At 55.2% G+C, this 16429-nt stretch overlaps 10 protein-coding genes across 10 annotated transcripts; 5 read left to right on the top strand and 5 right to left on the bottom strand.

The window, feature by feature from the left end:
* Positions 1-488: 488 nt before the first annotated feature.
* BDY17DRAFT_294228 (uncharacterized protein) lies at positions 489-1499 on the bottom strand. The gene has a single exon (XM_033733112.1). The coding sequence runs from the start codon at positions 1285-1287 to the stop codon at positions 649-651; it is 639 nt and encodes a 212-aa protein (XP_033592349.1). The 5' UTR covers positions 1288-1499; the 3' UTR covers positions 489-648.
* Positions 1500-3191, bottom strand: BDY17DRAFT_344570 (SRP40, C-terminal domain-containing protein). Its single transcript, XM_033738062.1, has 2 exons — positions 1936-3191; positions 1500-1870 (listed from the first exon to the last, which is right to left on the bottom strand). The coding sequence occupies exons 1-2, from the start codon at positions 3122-3124 to the stop codon at positions 1812-1814; spliced, it is 1248 nt and encodes a 415-aa protein (XP_033592348.1). The 5' UTR covers positions 3125-3191; the 3' UTR covers positions 1500-1811.
* A 1053-nt stretch (positions 3192-4244) lies between these two features.
* On the top strand, positions 4245-5772 carry BDY17DRAFT_294226 (uncharacterized protein). Its single transcript, XM_033733111.1, has one exon. The coding sequence runs from the start codon at positions 4364-4366 to the stop codon at positions 5672-5674; it is 1311 nt and encodes a 436-aa protein (XP_033592347.1). The 5' UTR covers positions 4245-4363; the 3' UTR covers positions 5675-5772.
* Positions 5773-6230: 458 nt separating this feature from the next.
* BDY17DRAFT_322589 (uncharacterized protein) lies at positions 6231-7803 on the top strand (the record flags this gene model as incomplete). The annotated part of the gene is made up of 2 exons (XM_033736838.1): positions 6231-6316; positions 6378-7803. 2 exons carry the CDS (start codon positions 6231-6233, stop codon positions 7801-7803), a joined length of 1512 nt encoding a protein of 503 aa, XP_033592346.1.
* Positions 7804-8252: 449 nt separating this feature from the next.
* BDY17DRAFT_322588 (uncharacterized protein) lies at positions 8253-9153 on the top strand (the record flags this gene model as incomplete). The annotated part of the gene is made up of 3 exons (XM_033736837.1): positions 8253-8318; positions 8405-8614; positions 8692-9153. The coding sequence occupies 3 exons, from the start codon at positions 8253-8255 to the stop codon at positions 9151-9153; spliced, it is 738 nt and encodes a 245-aa protein (XP_033592345.1).
* BDY17DRAFT_294224 (uncharacterized protein) lies at positions 9137-10973 on the bottom strand. Its single transcript, XM_033733110.1, has 2 exons — positions 10781-10973; positions 9137-10725 (listed from the first exon to the last, which is right to left on the bottom strand). Exons 1-2 carry the CDS (start codon positions 10787-10789, stop codon positions 9565-9567), a joined length of 1170 nt encoding a protein of 389 aa, XP_033592344.1. The 5' UTR covers positions 10790-10973; the 3' UTR covers positions 9137-9564.
* A 254-nt stretch (positions 10974-11227) lies between these two features.
* BDY17DRAFT_322586 (3-dehydroshikimate dehydratase) lies at positions 11228-12307 on the top strand (the record flags this gene model as incomplete). The annotated part of the gene is made up of 1 exon (XM_033736836.1): positions 11228-12307. The coding sequence occupies one exon, from the start codon at positions 11228-11230 to the stop codon at positions 12305-12307; it is 1080 nt and encodes a 359-aa protein (XP_033592343.1).
* Positions 12308-12427: 120 nt separating this feature from the next.
* BDY17DRAFT_111376 (uncharacterized protein) lies at positions 12428-13574 on the bottom strand. Its single transcript, XM_033729219.1, has 2 exons — positions 13366-13574; positions 12428-13303 (listed from the first exon to the last, which is right to left on the bottom strand). The coding sequence occupies exon 2, from the start codon at positions 13242-13244 to the stop codon at positions 12549-12551; it is 696 nt and encodes a 231-aa protein (XP_033592342.1). The 5' UTR covers positions 13245-13303; positions 13366-13574; the 3' UTR covers positions 12428-12548.
* On the bottom strand, positions 13370-13945 carry BDY17DRAFT_309074 (uncharacterized protein; the record flags this gene model as incomplete). Its single annotated transcript, XM_033735281.1, has 1 exon — positions 13370-13945. The coding sequence occupies one exon, from the start codon at positions 13943-13945 to the stop codon at positions 13370-13372; it is 576 nt and encodes a 191-aa protein (XP_033592341.1).
* Positions 13946-14372: 427 nt separating this feature from the next.
* BDY17DRAFT_322583 (uncharacterized protein) lies at positions 14373-16393 on the top strand (the record flags this gene model as incomplete). Its single annotated transcript, XM_033736835.1, has 6 exons — positions 14373-14614; positions 14669-14883; positions 14943-15009; positions 15063-15319; positions 15377-15512; positions 15571-16393. 6 exons carry the CDS (start codon positions 14373-14375, stop codon positions 16391-16393), a joined length of 1740 nt encoding a protein of 579 aa, XP_033592340.1.
* Between the last annotated feature and the right edge of the window lie 36 nt (positions 16394-16429).

Raw genomic sequence — 16429 nt, 5'->3', positions numbered from 1 at the left:
TTCCAGCCGTCCGGAGAGTCGACTTCAACGCCCAAGCGCAAGCGCAAAAGCGTGGATGGCGATACTGGCGACGCGAAGCGACAAAAGTTGAAGGACATGAAACTACGCAGCCCCGAGATCAAGCAGGAACCCATTTCTCCCGTGCAGGCCTCCGGAACGGGTCTTATCAACCCGCCCAGCTACCAACCAACTCGCGAAAGACAGCTATCCGTCGAAACGGGAACGCTCGTGAGAAGGACTCCATCTCCCTTCGTGCAGCAACTGCTACAAGACCCCGCCCGTATCGACTATACTCGACAGGGAGTCGAAGCACTCCGCGACCAGTACTACCGCAACCGCACAGCAGGCGTCGAACCACTACGCGGCCCTTTCTACCCAAATGGAAACCACCCAGGCGCATTCCATAGAGAGAACGCAGACGACACATCGTCCCCGCCGAGCGGCCAACTGCTGTATCGCATCGATCCGGTGCCAGCAAACGAGGATGACGATGGTGCGCCGCCTGCTGTCCCTCATGCGCCAGTCGATGCTGCGCCAACGCCTATTGATGCCGCTCCCGCGCCGCCCGCGTACGAAGAGAGATCACCACCACCGGCGTACGAAGGGCCTCGTCTCGCGGATGAGGCGCAGGATGCCGCATATGACCCGCTAGGTTCGCCCTTGTATGCACCCGGCTCTCCACTGTACGCACCTGGCTCTCCACAGTACGCACCCGGCTCTCCACAGTACGCACCCGGCTCTCCATATGAACCATACGGTGGCGCCGCTGCATTTGGGTATGCACCCGCCTTTCCAGCATTTGGAGACCCCGCCGCTCCAGGATACAGAGACCCCGCCGCAGCCAGATACAACGACCCTACCTCGCCATACTACAGAGAACCCGTCGCTCCAAGATACAACGACCCCACCTCGCCATACTACAGAGACCCCCGGGCTCCAGGATACAGAGAACCCGTCTCTCCATATGGACCACCCTTCTCTCCGGGATATAGCCCACCCGCCTCTCCAGGACCTGGGTACGCACCCATTGAGGAAGAAGAAACGCAAGATCCCATTGATGAGGAGGACGACAGGATCCAAAGAGTAGAGGCGAGAGTAGAGCAAGTCTATCAGGTGCTCCGGGAACTTGTAGCAAGGGGCGATGAGGATCTGGAGGCCGAGGAGCCGGAGGAGGAAGAGGAGGAGTACGAGCCGGAGGAGGAAGGAGAAGACGTGATGGATCCCGTTGCTGAGCAAGGCTACAGATTCCGGGGTGCAGCGGAGCACCCGGCGCAGGCTTTGGGTCATAATGCGGAGGTATTTAGGAGGGAGATCATGGCGATAGATGGCGAGGATGTACCTTCGTCTTCTACAGAGAGTCAGATGGAGGATGAGGAGGAAGAGGAGACGCAGGTAGAGATAAAGGAGGAGGAGAAGGAGGAGGAAACACCGGGTGTCCCAAGGCAGCAAGGAAGGGCCGAGGGATGGGGAGGCGATGAGGAGCAGGACGCAATTTGGAGAGGGCTTTTTCATACTTAGAGCATTAGCTTGGCAAGATAGGTTGGTGAAGCACATTAGCTCATTCCTGATTTCACACAGCAGCCTCAGTTTTCGCAGCTTCATCCAAGTGCCTAAAATGCTCGTGATGTTTTGGACTCCAGGAATGATCGATGCGCTCCTGCTTCCGATTTGAAATCTTCGAGATACAACCGTGGCCATCTTCCGTTGTAGGATCGTCACTTGATCGTGGTGTGACGCCTCGAAGGCATGCCACCACTTCAGCCTCGTGGCCAGCTTGGACGCGACTTTCGCGAGATCTTTCTCATCGATCTCTAGTCGTCGAACTTGATCGCCTTTGGCGTGGTGTCAATTGCACCGCCACGATACGAGCCTGCAGTCGAGAATATATTAGCATTCAACCAATCAAATCTCAGAATTGCTACTTTGACGACTCACCTCGCTTCTTCTTGTTCTTCTCTTTCGTGAAGCCTTTGCCCTTGGTAACGATCAGATCGCGGTGTGCACGGTCGGCGTAGTCGTACGAAACGTAGGCATTGCTGGCGAATCTCGCGTCGACTTGCTGATCGGCGGGAATGCGAGAGAAGGGGGTGTTGTCCTTCTTCAACTTCTTGATGTTCGCTTTTGTCGCCGGTACCTCCTTCGTCTGATTATTGCCTTGGTCGACGAGTAAGGTGTCCGTCTCTTTGGATGTTGTTGTCACGGGGGACTCGGCTGCAAGGGTTGCGGATGATGAACTGGCCGAGCCGTTACGAGTGGCTGTTGCGTCCGTCGAGTTGAGAGTGCTCAGTACCGGTGGCTTGCCTTTTGCGGCTTTCTTGATCTTTTTCGGAGGAGGTGCTGACGAGTCGGAAGAGCTGCTGTCGCTGTCGCTCGAATCCTCGGCATCACTCTCGCTGCTCGAACTCGAGGAAGCACTCGAGCTGTCCGAGTCGGACGATGAATCTGAACTGCTTTCACTGGCTTTGCGCGCTTCACCCTTCTTCACACTGTCGTTTGGAGTCTTGGCGCGCTTCAAGGGACGCTCGTCCTCCTCAGACGAGGATGAATCGCTGTCGCTGTCCGAGTCGCTGCTAGCAGCTTCGTCGGGCTCCAGGGTTTCTCCTTCCGAACTTGACCCTTCCTCCGACGAACTTCCACTGGACGAATCAGGTGTGAGCTGCCTCTTTCGCTTCTGTCCCGGCTTTGTCGACGACTCGCTGGTAGCATCACTCTCTTCATCTGACGAGTCGTCACTTGTCACTTCCGCCTCAACGTCCACCACCGCTCCGCCTTCCTCCTCTTCGTTCTCACTCTCCGACTCTTCGCTATCATCATCATCTTTGGGATCGTCGAGAGAAGGTATGCGCGATCGTTTGGAGACAATAGTCCAGAAGTCCAGCAGCCGGAAACCAGAAGCTCCATTCTTCTTATCTTGTGTCTGAAGTTGAGACCAGGCTTGGATGTCGATGGCATTCCCGTTCTTCTTCGCCTCACTTTTGAGTGCCTTGAGACTCTCTGTGTAACCCAATTCTTTCAGAAAGTCACCAATCTGACTGAGGACGTCTTTCGTTTTGGGCGGCTGCTTCATTGCTTCGCACAGGTGTGCAGGCACTGTGCCACTCTTGATAGCGACACCTTTTGCCATGGTTGAAGCGCGCCGAGTTCGTCGAAGGGTGTTGAAGATCAAAGAAACTCGTAGGAAGTGAAGAACGTTGAAGGCGGTGAGTAAAAAAAGTTCGGCCAGCGCGATGCGGCTCCGCGGAAATAATTTTGCTTAGTAAGTTGCGGCGACTTGACACGCCTTGGCAAACCCTCGAGACACTTCACTTCATCCATCATCTACTGCAGTCGCTTTACTTGGTGCTGGGAATGACTGCACACCAAACCCAGTCTCACTCATCATCCCTCATGCAAATTCTCTCGTTGAAAACGTATTGCATCTGCATTGTTCTAACACCTCGGCCTTCGTCATGAACCACGCTCCTACGATATCGTCGCAGCCTCGACCGGTCTAGAGGTTGAAGCACTGTCCTGTTCTTCACTCTCAATGCGCTTTTTTAACCACCTGATCAATTCCGGTTTCAATTCAAAGTTTGCAAGTTGAGGACTATCGACTTCAGATTTCAAATTGCTCTCGTGCTACAATTTGCGTCTAACGGTGTTTCTGTGTTTATCTCCGCATGACGGTCTTCATTCACTGGGCTGACTGCGGACGCAAGCCGCTATTGGAACATCGCCCGAGGTAAGAGCATCATTCAATGCCGGATGCACACGGGCAATATGACGGCTGGCTCATGCGGCAAACATTTGAATGCTGGTTCATGAGAGGGCATACTTCTCCTCTCCTCCCTTTGTCGAGCATATAGCTAGGTGCAATTGTCGCCGACACTGATCCTTGAAGACGAGATTTAATCGCACAAATCACCTGCAGCGATGGACCAACGAGCTTGTCCAACCTCCTCTCTTGCCTCGGAGCGGGAAATCCAGCATGGATCGTCACCCCGCGGACTGACCTCCCCTTCCCCGGTGGAGCCCGATCCACGACATACATTCCCGTCCGATCAATCCCGATTACGGTCGTACAGCACGACAGCCGCGCCTCTCCCCATTCTGCCCAATCCCCAACACTTGATCTCGACATCCCCGCCACGCTCGCGATTCACTACCCGACCAACTTCATACCAGGGGCCGCCAGCGGACTTCCGTCACTTTGCGTCCACTTACCCGGCCCAGTCACGTTCGCGCTCTCCTTCGCCCCTGGCACGCAACTTGCAGCATGGATCGAACAACATTTCGTCACACTCAAAGCGTCCAATTACAACACCACTGCCACCACTAGCGACTTTTGTCCAGAACGTAGAGCAAGGAGCCTTATGCGACACCAATGCCCCGAACTCGAGGGTTTTGTGTCTTTGACCTGGACCACCATCTGAGCAAGGACGAGATTCTCCATTTATGCTCCGGCCACAATTTGTTTGTCATTGAGGATGCCAAGATCTTCTTGCAATCGCTTCACTCAACCACTGGAGGCCCGGGTTATCCTTCAAATTGGCTATTGCCAAGATCGAATGCAGCTTTCACAGTGCAAGTCGAGTACCGAAGCATGGACATGGCGACGGAGGCAATGGTATGGCTGTGCAGTATACGAGTTGCGTGTCGTTACCTTCGTGTGGAATACGCGCAGGATCCCACCATCATGGCAAAAGACTTCATGCTCCATAGCATTGCTGCCCCTGACAGGATGCAGATTCCGGCCAAAGCAAGACGTTTGACGCTCAATGAAACATGTGGGCCGGGTAGCAAGGAGACCGGAGTCCCCGTGGCACAACAGGAGACAAGGAGTATTCTTATTACAGATCTCCCTCCGAAAGTAGGTCCGTCTGAGGTGTGGAGCTTTTTCATGGAGCAGCATCGATTCGCCATTGAAGAAATGGAAGTGTTTCGAGGTGATTCTGGAGCAATGGAGCAAGCACGGGTGAGTTTGACGTCTGTGGAAGCCGCAAGAGAAGCTATCCGTCGCATAAACGCAAACTTCTGGGCTGGAAAGACAATCCACGTGGTCCTCGACTGGCGGCCATCTTCTCCTCTTATCCGAAACGCTCAGCAAACGTTCGCTGTGTCGTTATTCGGCTGGCCCGGCAGCATTGACACGTCCGATATCCGAGCACTGTTGTCACACGCAGGCCAGTACCTACATACCGAGTTCTATTGCTTTTCAAACACCCATGATGGAACAATGAATGTGACAGCCATTTACGCATCAGCAAGGGACGCCCGCAGGGCCCTTTTCATGTTTGACGATCTGCTGCTGGATGGCGGCCGCTTCCGCGTGTCCGGGTTCCAGCACGGCCCAGGCTTACAGCATCCAGCTTTGCCCTCCGTCCGTGCTAAAGAGCACCCCGTCCATCCTGACAATGTGCTCAACTCCCCAGGGACCTGTGGGTTGTTCTTGCGGAACATTTCAACCTCTATGCCGGATAAGCTCTACGAATGGCTGAAGCTTTGCCCAAAGGATGGCGAGCCTCGTCTGTCCATGTTATCTTGTCAAGGCCAAAGCTGCTCTGCCATTCTGGTGGAATACAACTCTGCCACAATTGCGGCGGCAGAGCGACGGCGACTGGACGACTTCGACTGCGGCCAGGGGAATTTGAGGATTCAGGCTTGCTTCGATCAACGGACTGCGGTCCGTCGCTAGGATTATGGCTGTGGTGAAGACCGCGAAGCTCCAGATCTTACTCCCATTCTTCTTTCGGAATCCTCAATTCTCTAGATCATGACAGCAAGATAGCACCCTGTATGAACTTCCTGCTTAATTGACATGTTATCGTTCGTCATCTTGCGGAATTATAAGAAGGCCATGCTTCAGTCTGAAACATTCGTATGGGCATCACTGCAATTCGCGTCTCGAATGAGACGTCGGTAATGAATGACTGAATCCTATACACCGTGGATGTGTTCCATAAGGGAAACTTTATGTCTTGCAATAGGGAAGGCATGAACGCATGAACGCATGAGGTGTGGTTGACTGCGGGGAATTCCCGGCGGGCAACCTCACTTCAACCTCACCATCCGCGTTTTACGCATTCTCACTAATCAATGTACCCGAGCATGACCAATTGAGATGATCGGACTGGCTTCAAGAATAATCTTGCCCACAAACAACAACTTCTGAATATCACATTGCTTTTGACGAAACTACCCGCCCATGACCAACGATCCTGCATCCTCAGTATTGTGCCGAATTCGAGAGAATGGGTTCGCTGCCAAATGGGCGCCAGCTCAACATCGAAAGCGTGGCAATAATCGGCGCAGGTTCATCTGGTCTCGCAGCTGCAAAGTAAGGCCAACCCATCCATCTCAAGCCATCTTCTCCGACGGAGCGCTAAGAAGTGTATCAGATACCTGCTGGCAGAACGAGCATTCTCCCGGATCGTCATTTTCGAGCAGCGCTCCAAAGTAGGCGGCCTATGGAACCATGTTCCTCTCGGCCCCAAGGATGAGGAGAGTTTGCCTGTCCCTCAAACAAGTCCAGATGCTGGGCTGGACCAGCGAACGCAGGGAGGCACGGACGGCAGCCCGCAGTCTTTCATCAGTCCAATGTATGACAGACTGGAGGCAAATATCCCACGGAACCTCATGAGATACTCCGATCTGGAGTGGCCGGAGGAGTGCCCGCTATACCCTCGGCATGAGCAAGCGCTCGAGTACATCCGCCGGTACGGCCAGGATGTCGAGCACTTGATCGAATCTTCCACACAAGTGCTCGATGTACGGCTCGACGAAGACCACAAGTGGCAAGTCAAGACGCAATTACTCTCTTCCAGCAACGGCGAAATCACCGAGCACACCTTCGACGCCGTTCTCATCGCCAACGGCCATTTCAACGTGCCTTTCATCCCCTCTGTACCAGGTATCGAAGCATGGCACGACGCCTTCCCCGGATCGATCCTCCACTCCAAACTGTATCGGCGTCCGGAAGACTACGCGGGCAAAAAGGTGATCGTGGTCGGCAACTCGGCCAGTGGCACCGACATCGCCGCTCAAATTGCGAAAGTCTGCGCGCAACCGCTTCTAGTGTCGACGATAGCGAAGTCTCCATACGGACCGCCCGATGAATCCTCTGGCATGGTAGAGAAGCCTGCGATCGAGGAGTTCGACGCAGTAGACCGTACTGTCCGCTTCACCGACGGCACATGCGAAAGCGAGATCGACGCCATCGTATACTGCACCGGTTACTTCTACTCCTACCCATTCCTGAAGTCCCTGGACCCTCCCGTGATCGGCACAGGCAGATACGTGCAGAACACATACCAGCACGTCTTTTACCGCCCTCAACCTAGCCTCGCCTTCCTTGTGCTGAATCAGGCCATCGTTCCGTTCCCTTTTGCAGAGGCGCAGAGCGCGGTGGTTGCGCGCGTATGGTCTGGCCGAGTCCAGCTTCCTGGTGAGGCGGAGATGGAAACTTGGGAGAAGCGAACGGAGGAGGAAAGTGGAGGTGGAGCGTGGTTTCATGTCTTGTTGTACCCAAAGGACGCGAACTACATCAACTTTATGCACGATTGGGCTGCTACTGCAGACCAGCAGCATATTGAGCACGCCACGAATGGTAGCGCGCAAGCGTCCGACAAGGCTACTGTGGGGAAGACGCCGCCGTATTGGGGGGAGAAGGAATGTTGGACGCGGGAGAACTTTGTGTTTATCAAAAAAGCGTATCAGGGATTGGGAGAGGAGCGGCACACAAAGCGGACATTGGAAGATGTTGGCTTCGACTTTGCGGCTTACAAGAAAGAGAAGGAGGAAGAGGACAAGAAGCTGTCCTGTTGATTGTTTATTTATGCATCGTTTTGTGGCTGCAAACGGAGCAAGCACAGGACCTCACGATGTGTCACGAGCATTCATTGCAAGACGAGACGAGCGATGATGGAGTTGAGGAGCCTTGGAGAAGTATCACTACACGGGAGCACTGTCGCCTCTCCCCAACGATCACTGCTTGACTCATACATTCCTAGTTCTACTCGTGTAACACAAGACACGCACATGCAGAACTAACAACCAATCAACCCACCTCAAGACACGCCAGCACGTGAAAGGTGGGGCGTTCACGTGGCGACGAGAAAAGCCAAAGCGTTTCTTCACCACTTAGCTTGCGTTCATCTTCCCACTGCTTCGATCTTCTTTCAGCGAGCAAGCAAACCGTCCTTTGAAGCTGGTCCAAACTCTCCTACCTCTACTCTCGTCAATCCATTCCCCACCATCTGAAGCAGACCGACACCATGGGGAAAGCGCGCCCCCTAGACGCCATCCGCCGCCAGACAGCAGCACGTCAACGTCTCAGCGCAGTGAGTTCCACCCGCCTAACACCAAAGACCAAATTCCTCGCTCCAAGCAAGCAATTCCGAGCTCATGCTGACGCAAAGCCGAGCAGGTGGCCGACGTCGACTCAGCCTACAGCCGCCTTAGCCGCGCAAACCAAGAGTTCACTCACGCGCCCTCGTCCCAGCGTTGGGCCGAAGGTTATCGCCGTGATGACTCCCACCATGGCGACTACTACGAAGACGGCGAGGAGGAAGTGCACGAAGAGCGGCAGAGCAACGTCGCGGCGCCCAAACCTGCGAGAAAGAAGACGACGATCGGCGTAAGTGATCAAGCCTTCTCCCCTTCTTTCATGACCGTTGTCCGAGGTGCAACACACCGCTAACACGACGAATGCAGACTTTCAGCGTGAGAAAGACACAACCCAAGCCAAAAACAAAGTCCAAGCCCAAGCAGAAACCCACCACCAAAGAAACAACCACACCCCCCGACCACCAAAACCAACACCACCCGCGCCCCCACCCAACCGATTCCACCCCCCTCCACTGGCGCCCCGCCGGCGGCGAAAAGCCCTTCACCACAAACACAAACGGCAAAAGCAAAGAACCAACCCTCACTCCCGTGCTCGGTCTCGCGCGCGTCCCAACCTGGCGTCTAGGTCCCTTCGTCGAAGCGGCGAAGCAACTCATCCGCCAGCACGGGGTGATTGAAGACATGGCAGCGGAGGAGCTGGTGCAGGGCGGGGAGAGCGTGACGGATGTGTATGTGCGGTTTGCGGACGAGGGGGTTGCGGAGAGGGTGAAGGCGGGTGTGGATGGGAGTGTGGTGCTTGGGAGGGTGTTGGGGGTTGCTTATGTTTGATGTTCTGCTGAGGGGAGGAGGGGAGGTGATAGAGGTGCGGTATGGAGGTGTGTTTGTTGAATGGGGAAGTTCTGACCGCGTTGGTATCGGGAGGGCGAGTTAAGGAGCGGGACTGCGATTGGATATGCCTAGGTTTTGCCGTCTATACAGAGCACCGCGCACGAGGCGAGAAGAGGGATAGTCTGGCTATTGAGGCTTGCATGAGATTGTGCCAGATGAACCGTCTCAATTCCTAGTACTGTTCGTCCATCTACGGAGGTATCAGCCATGTGAAGTGAAGCCGGTCGTATATTACAAGTCACCACTAGAATCGTGACATGCATCCATCAGCTTTTGAACGTCAACAGCGCCAATGACAAAGAAGCCGCTCAGATCCCTGGAATCCACAAAGAAAAGCACTCCTCAACATCCTTAGGCATGCCCGTTTGCGGTCCCATTCGCCTCGCGGAACATCTCCTTACTCTTAATCGGGCCCAACAAGCGTCTCCGCTCCGCCACCGCGTCGGCAAGCTGCTGCAGCACGACCTCCGTATCCTCCCAGTTGATGCAAGCATCCGTGATGCTAACACCGTACTTCAGCCCCGCCTTGCCCTCCTTCGGCACCTTCTGGTTGCCTTCGTTGATGTTGCTTTCAATCATGCAGCCCATGATGCCCTCCTCACCCTTGCGGATTTGCTCTGCAAGCGAAGCGGCGACGAGGGGCTGGTTTTTGTGGTTCTTCTCGCTGTTGCCGTGCGAGCAGTCGACCATCAGCCGCGGGCGGAGGGCTTTGGCTTCGAGCGCGGATTTTGCCGTCGCGATGGACTTGCTGTCGTAATTTGTGGCTTTCTTGCCGCCGCGGAGGATGACGAAACAGTCTTCGTTGCCCACGGTGCCGACGATGGCGACGTTGCCGGGTTTGGTGACGGAAAGGAAGTGATGGGGATGCTGCACGGCGCCAATAGCGTCAAGGGCAATCTCCAAGCTGCCGTCTGTGCCGTTCTTGAAGCCGACGGGGAAGGAGAGACCGGAGGCGAGTTCGCGGTGGATTTGGCTTTCAGTGGTGCGGGCGCCAATGGCCCCAACGGAGAGCATGTCGGCGATGAACTGGGGGGAGATGGTGTCGAGCATTTCGGATGCGAGGGGCATGCCCTTCTCCGTCAGGTCGAGGAACAGCTTGCGCGCGGTGCGGAGGCCCTTGTTGATGTTGAAGGTGTTGTCGATGTCCGGATCGTTGACCAACCCCTTCCATCCCACCGTTGTCCGCGGCTTCTCCAAGTAACTCCGCATCACAATCAGCAGATCCTCCTCGTACTTCTTCTTCAGCTCCATTAGTCTGTCGCAGTACTCCAGCGCCATCTCCGGGTCGTGAATAGAGCAGGGGCCGACGACGACAAGAAGTCTGCGGTTAGGGTCGACGCCTTGCACGACGTCGACGGATTCATTGCGCCCTCGCAACACCGTCTCTTTTGACTTTGTGGTTTGTCGGATTTCGTGTTGGAGGAGGTCGGGGGGAGTGAGGGGCGTCATGCCGCGAATGCGAAAGTCCTCGGCATTGGTGCGGTCGCCAACGTTGGAGTTGGGGAGGAAGAACTGGGGCGAATGGTGTTAGTGGCGAAGTGCCGTTGTAGTACAGGCAACAACATACCTCGGACATGTTGGTCGACTGCAATGGGAGGCGTGAGTGTGGGTGGAGGTTGTGGTTGGTGGTTGGTGTGAGTCGTGCTCTCCAGAAAATTTCCAGAGTCGGCGGTGAAGATCGGCGGAAGCGTTCCGAGGAGCGAAGCGCCACATCGGTCGTGCCTTCCCTTCAACCGTCTGGACTTTCACGTGCAAAGGAAGCACCTCACTTCAATCCCGCTCCATTCAATGTGTTCAAAGGGACAGCTTTCCCGGCTGGAATGACAGTCAAATAACGTTAAAGGAGAACTCTCGAATCCTTGATACAGTCATCGCAAGGCGTTCATCCATCCTCGCATCTGGCAGCCTTTCGACGTCATCGTTCGTTCATCTCTTTGTCCTTGTTGAATTCAATACATCTCTTCTTCCGTATTACCAGCCATCTCAACAACCAGAAATCCGTTCACCAAGCACAATGTCCGGTTCTGCAAACTCCACAGCGCCACTAACAAAGACCTCCCTCGCCAACATTCCTTTGTCCTACGCCAGCGTCTCCCTAGGCCAAGTAGGTACCGACACCCTCCCCGACAAACTCCACGCCATCTCACGCGCAGGCTTCACCGCCATCGAACTCGGCTTCCCCGACCTCGTCGCCTTTGCAAACCAACTTCTCGCACCCAGTCATGAAATCACAGCCACCGACTACGATGACCTGTGCACCGCTGCATTCGAAGTCAAGGCGATTTGCGCCCAGCTGAAGCTGCAAATCATGATGCTGCAGCCTTTCGCCAATTTCGAAGGCTGGGCAGACGACAGCCCGGAGCGCGAAGAAGTCTGGACGCGGGCACGAGGCTGGAGACGCGTGATGGACGCTTGCGGCTGCGACATGCTGCAAGTAGGCTCGACGGACTCCCCCGAAGAGCGCATCGGGCGGGACCGCGAGCGCTTTGTGCGAGATTTGCGGCTGCTGGCGGATTTCCTGGCGGAGAAGGGGATGAAGGTCGCGTATGAGAATTGGTGCTGGAGTACGCATGCGCCGGATTGGGAGGATGTGTGGGTGATCTGCAAAGCGGTTGATCGCGAGAATTTCGGGCTTTGTTTGGATACGTTTCAATCTGCTGGGGGCGAGTGGGCGGATCCGACTTCTTCTTCTGGTCTGGTCGATGATGGAAGGAGTGCGGAGAAAGTGCAGCAAGATTGGGAGGCTTCGTGTGCGCGATTAGCGGAGGTTGTTGATCCGCGGAAGATCTTCCTACTACAGATCTCCGATGCCTATCGGATTGGACAACCACTGGAGAAGAAGGAAATCGATGGCAAGAGGTCGCGAGCGAGGTGGAGTAATGCGTTCAGACCGCTGCCCTTTGAAGGCTACTTGCCTGTCGTCGACTTTGCCAAGGCGGTATTGAAGACCGGATTCCGCGGCTGGTTTTCATACGAGGTTTTTGATGCGGGTCCGGATGGCACGGGCAGACAGGATGTGCATGACTTAGACGGTTGGACGGATCGAGCTACGAAATGCCATGAGAAGCTGATGGAAGCTTGCGAAGATGCTTGAATGGACCGAGAGCATGCGGCTCCCTCGCTCAATCCTGGACAACATCTCAATAACAAGACGAGAAAGCAAAATGTAAAAGAATTACTATGTACGGCCGTCAAAGCCTCGCGATATAAACAAGGACAACAGCGAACAACAAAACCGAAATCAATATATTCACACCGTCAACGGCGAAACGAAGACCCCTCGCCCGCACCTGGCACACCCACCGCGCTCAACACACCTCGCCACCCATCCCCCTCTAAAGGTAGATAGTAGCAACGGTCTGGGTCGCGGGGTAATGGTGCTTCGTCGCAGGAGGCGGAGGCGGCGGGTGATAATTGAAAGTCGAAGTGCGGAAAATGCCATGGCGATCGAAACGATGGTGATGATGATGGTGGCGATGGGGACGCGGGAGCCCGACAGCCTTCCAGTCGAAATGCGGATCGCGCTTGACAAACATGCCTGCGCCCTCGCCCTCCTCGCCATCGTACTCGTCGTCGAACTCGCCGTACTCGTCGTACGGGTTGGGCTCCTCGAAGTCCGGGCGGTCGGCGTGGTGCTTGTGCTCCTTCATTTCGTGGTGCTTGTGCTCTTTGTGGCCCTTGCGCTCGCTCACGCGCCCCGGTTCGCCTCCTTTGAAGGTGGTGAGGGGGAGGTCTTCGGGCATGGCGGCTGTGCCGAGAGCCATGGCCAGCAGGCCGGTGAGGATGAGTTTGGAGTAGAACATGTTGGGGAAGTTTTGGTTGGTTTGGGTAAGGGGCGGAAGGTGGGCTTCTGTGTGTTCTAGGATGAGCAGGTGGAAAGAGATGATGGGGGATGTGCGAGTGTGGATCAAGATATACTGTCGTTTGCTACTGTGATGCACGGTCGGGCTGTCCTTTGTGTGCTGCGAGCGACTTGCTTGATATTGTTCACAGCAACGCTTGATATTGTTGGCTTGAGAGTGCGACTTCATGACAAAAGGAAGTCTTTGTCCTTTGACCTCTGCCTCGACTCTCCCAAGCGAGCAAGAGTCTGGTCATCCCAATAGCTTAGCCAAAGCGATTAATCGAGCTGAATCCGGCGAGGGCCAATACCACACTAAAGCAAACCCATCCCTCGGGTCCGAGACTGAAAGGAAATCGCCCAGGCAAGTAGAATAGCAACAACAGCAAGACCGACCTCAAGCGCCCTCAAAGCCACACGTCGTCGAAAGACAGCCCTCGTCTTCGCATCCGCCATCGCAACTTCCTGCTGCAGTTCGCACAACTCCTTCGGCTCGCCCCTGGCCCGTTTCCTCAGCATCGCCGTCTTCGCCTCCCCAACGTGGATGGAAATGCCCATGGTATCGGAGTGCGGACCATTGCTGAAAGCCGAGACGTGCACTTCGTCTCGGGCGTACTTCTTCGCCGTGTTGAGGAAGTCCTCGTACACGTTCAGGCAATTTCGTTTGCGCCCGACGATGTTGTAGAGGTAGTTGTTGTACAGGTGTGCGCTGGCCTCGGCGTGCAGTGCTCGACACGTGAGCAGGAAGTTGAAGGGCATTGTACGGTCGTGAGAGTCCTGGATGATTTTCATGCCGTTGGGAAAGGCTTGGATGTAGATGGAGTCGGTGGAGGGGAAGAGGTGTTGGTAGATTTGATGACGGATGTCGTACGGCAGGTCGAAGAGGTGCATCTCGACGGGTTGGGGTTTCGTGTGTTACCGATCTGATGGCGTCTTCTTTCTGGATAAAGATGCTTCATGATGTAAAGTGAACGCAGTCGACGCCGCCACGCGGTGAATGTAGCTGCCTCAGGGCAGTGCAAGGTGGCATGTTGGAGGACGCTGGAGGACCCGGAGCTACCAACATCGGCATCACCACCATCCAAAGCCTGGGCATGCCATTCTACTCCATGACACAGACGAGCACTCCAAGTCCCACAATGAGGAACGGCGCTGCTCGCATCAAAGGCGGCTTGAAACACGACCCCGCAAGCGGCTGATGCTACATCGCGTGTGCCGACATCCGGCCAGGCTGGCGGGAGGAGGAGTATAATAAGTTCGAACATCAGCCCTCATCGTCATCCCTCCCACGACCTTCGACATACCAAATAGAAACTCGATGGCAGAAAGGAAACGTCGCAAGACCGCGGACGAGCAGAAGCTCTACTCACCCTTCGAGATCCCATTCAACCCGGAGCCTTTGCACAAGCGAAGGAAACTGCGAGTCGTCTGCATCGGCGCCGGTTTCGCCGGCCTCACCCTGGCCTACAAGATCCTCATCGAGCAAAAATTAGGCGATGTCATCGATTTTCAAGTCTATGAGCGACATGACGATGTGGGCGGCACATGGCTCGTGAACAAGTAAGCTCGACATGCACCGTTCAAAGCACTCCATCCGCTCACCATTCCGTGCAGGTATCCTGGATTGACCTGTGATGTTCCGATTCACATCTACACCCTGCCCTGGGCGCCGAAACATGACTGGACGAAGTTCATGGCCAGTGGGCAGGAGATTAGCCAGTATTGCAAGGATGTGAAGCAGAAGTTTGGGCTTGACGCCTGGATCCAATTCCACACGGTGCTGGAGCAAGCGGAGTGGGATGAAGAGGCGGGGAAGTGGAAGCTGAGATGTAAGTTGTGCGATCTCCAGCACTGATCGTGTCGTATTCGTGCTGACTCTTTGTGCCAGTGGAGCGGAACGGCGACGTCTTTGCCGATGAATGCGATGTCCTGGTCGGGGCCGCGGGGACGCAGAAGTAAGTCATCTTCATCCCATCATCCGTCCAGGCCTCGTCTCACAGCAAGACAGCACACCATTGAAATCAGCCATACGGGGTCTGGAGAGTTTCCAAGGAGAAGTACTGCACACAGGCCACTGGGACGAAGCAACCGACTGCAAAGACAAACGCATAGCAGTGATCGGCAACGGCTCCTCTGGAATCCAGGTCTTTGGCGCGCTGCAGAAGCAAGCAAAGCAGATCACGCATTATATTCGTTCCGCCACGTGGATTAGTCTCAATTACATGAGCCAGTTTACGCGAAATGCAGACGGGAGGAACTTTGCATGTGAGGCTGCCCTGCCGCTTATTCCGAGGGCCAGAACATACGCTGACCCGTGATCAGATACCGATGACGAGAAAGCTGCTTTCCGAGACCCGCAGAACCTGTTTGAATACCGACGAACGATGGAGTCGACGAGCAACGGCATCTTCAAGAATTTGGTGTTTGATGAGACGGCGCCGGAGGTCAAAAAAGCCTTGTGAGTCAACGACAGTCCACTGGCCGTTCCGGGTTTCCGCGCTGATGTTATCCTCCAGCCGTGCAAACATGGAAAAAGTGATGAGAGAGCGACTCAAAGAAAATCCAGAGATGGTCGACAAACTCATGCCCAGCTATCAACCGTGGTGTCGCCGACTTACACCCGGAGACGGATACCTCGAAGCCCTGCAAGAACCCAATGCCCGCCTCGTAGACGACCCGATCGAAGAGATCACGCCCATCGGCATCCGTACCACTTCAGGACACGAGAGCGACTACGACATGATCATCGCCGCCACCGGCTACGTCAACACCAGGGTACCACCCTGGAAGATGATCGGCAGGGACGGCATCACGCTCGCCGAGCGCTTCAAAGAAGACGCCGACGGCTACCTCTCCGTCGCCGCGCCGTCAATGCCCAACTACTTCTCCATCGGCTGCGGGCCGAACTTCACTATTGCCAATGGGCCCCTGCTGTCTGCGTACGGGTTCATTTCGGAGTACATCCTGCAATGGCTCGCCAAGATCGCCAAAGAAGACATCCACAGCGTGTGCGTCAAAGACGACGTCGTGGAAGCGTACAACATCTACATCCAGCAGATCCTGCGCCGCACGGCGTGGAATCGCGAGTGCGAGAGTTGGTACAAGAAGGGGCGCAAGGATGAGTATCGCACGGGGATCACGGCCATCTACCCGGGGAGCATGATGCATTTCAAGTCCATGCTGGCCGACATTCGACCGGAGGACTTCGAGATTCGGTACAGGAGTCGGAATCCGTTCAAGTTTTATGGGTGTGGGCTGACGGAGCTGGATTTGTCGTCGGATCAGCCGGATCTGAGTGGTTATTTGGGGGAGACGATGAGGACTGAGCATATGCTGTGATGAGGCTGACTCTACGCAAAGATAGAAGACGGGTAA

This window comes from Neohortaea acidophila (assembly GCF_010093505.1).
Source record: "Neohortaea acidophila strain CBS 113389 unplaced genomic scaffold BDY17scaffold_3, whole genome shotgun sequence".
In the NCBI taxonomy this organism is placed as follows: domain Eukaryota; kingdom Fungi; phylum Ascomycota; class Dothideomycetes; order Mycosphaerellales; family Teratosphaeriaceae; genus Neohortaea; species Neohortaea acidophila.
This window is presented reverse-complemented; position numbering and strand designations above follow the sequence as displayed.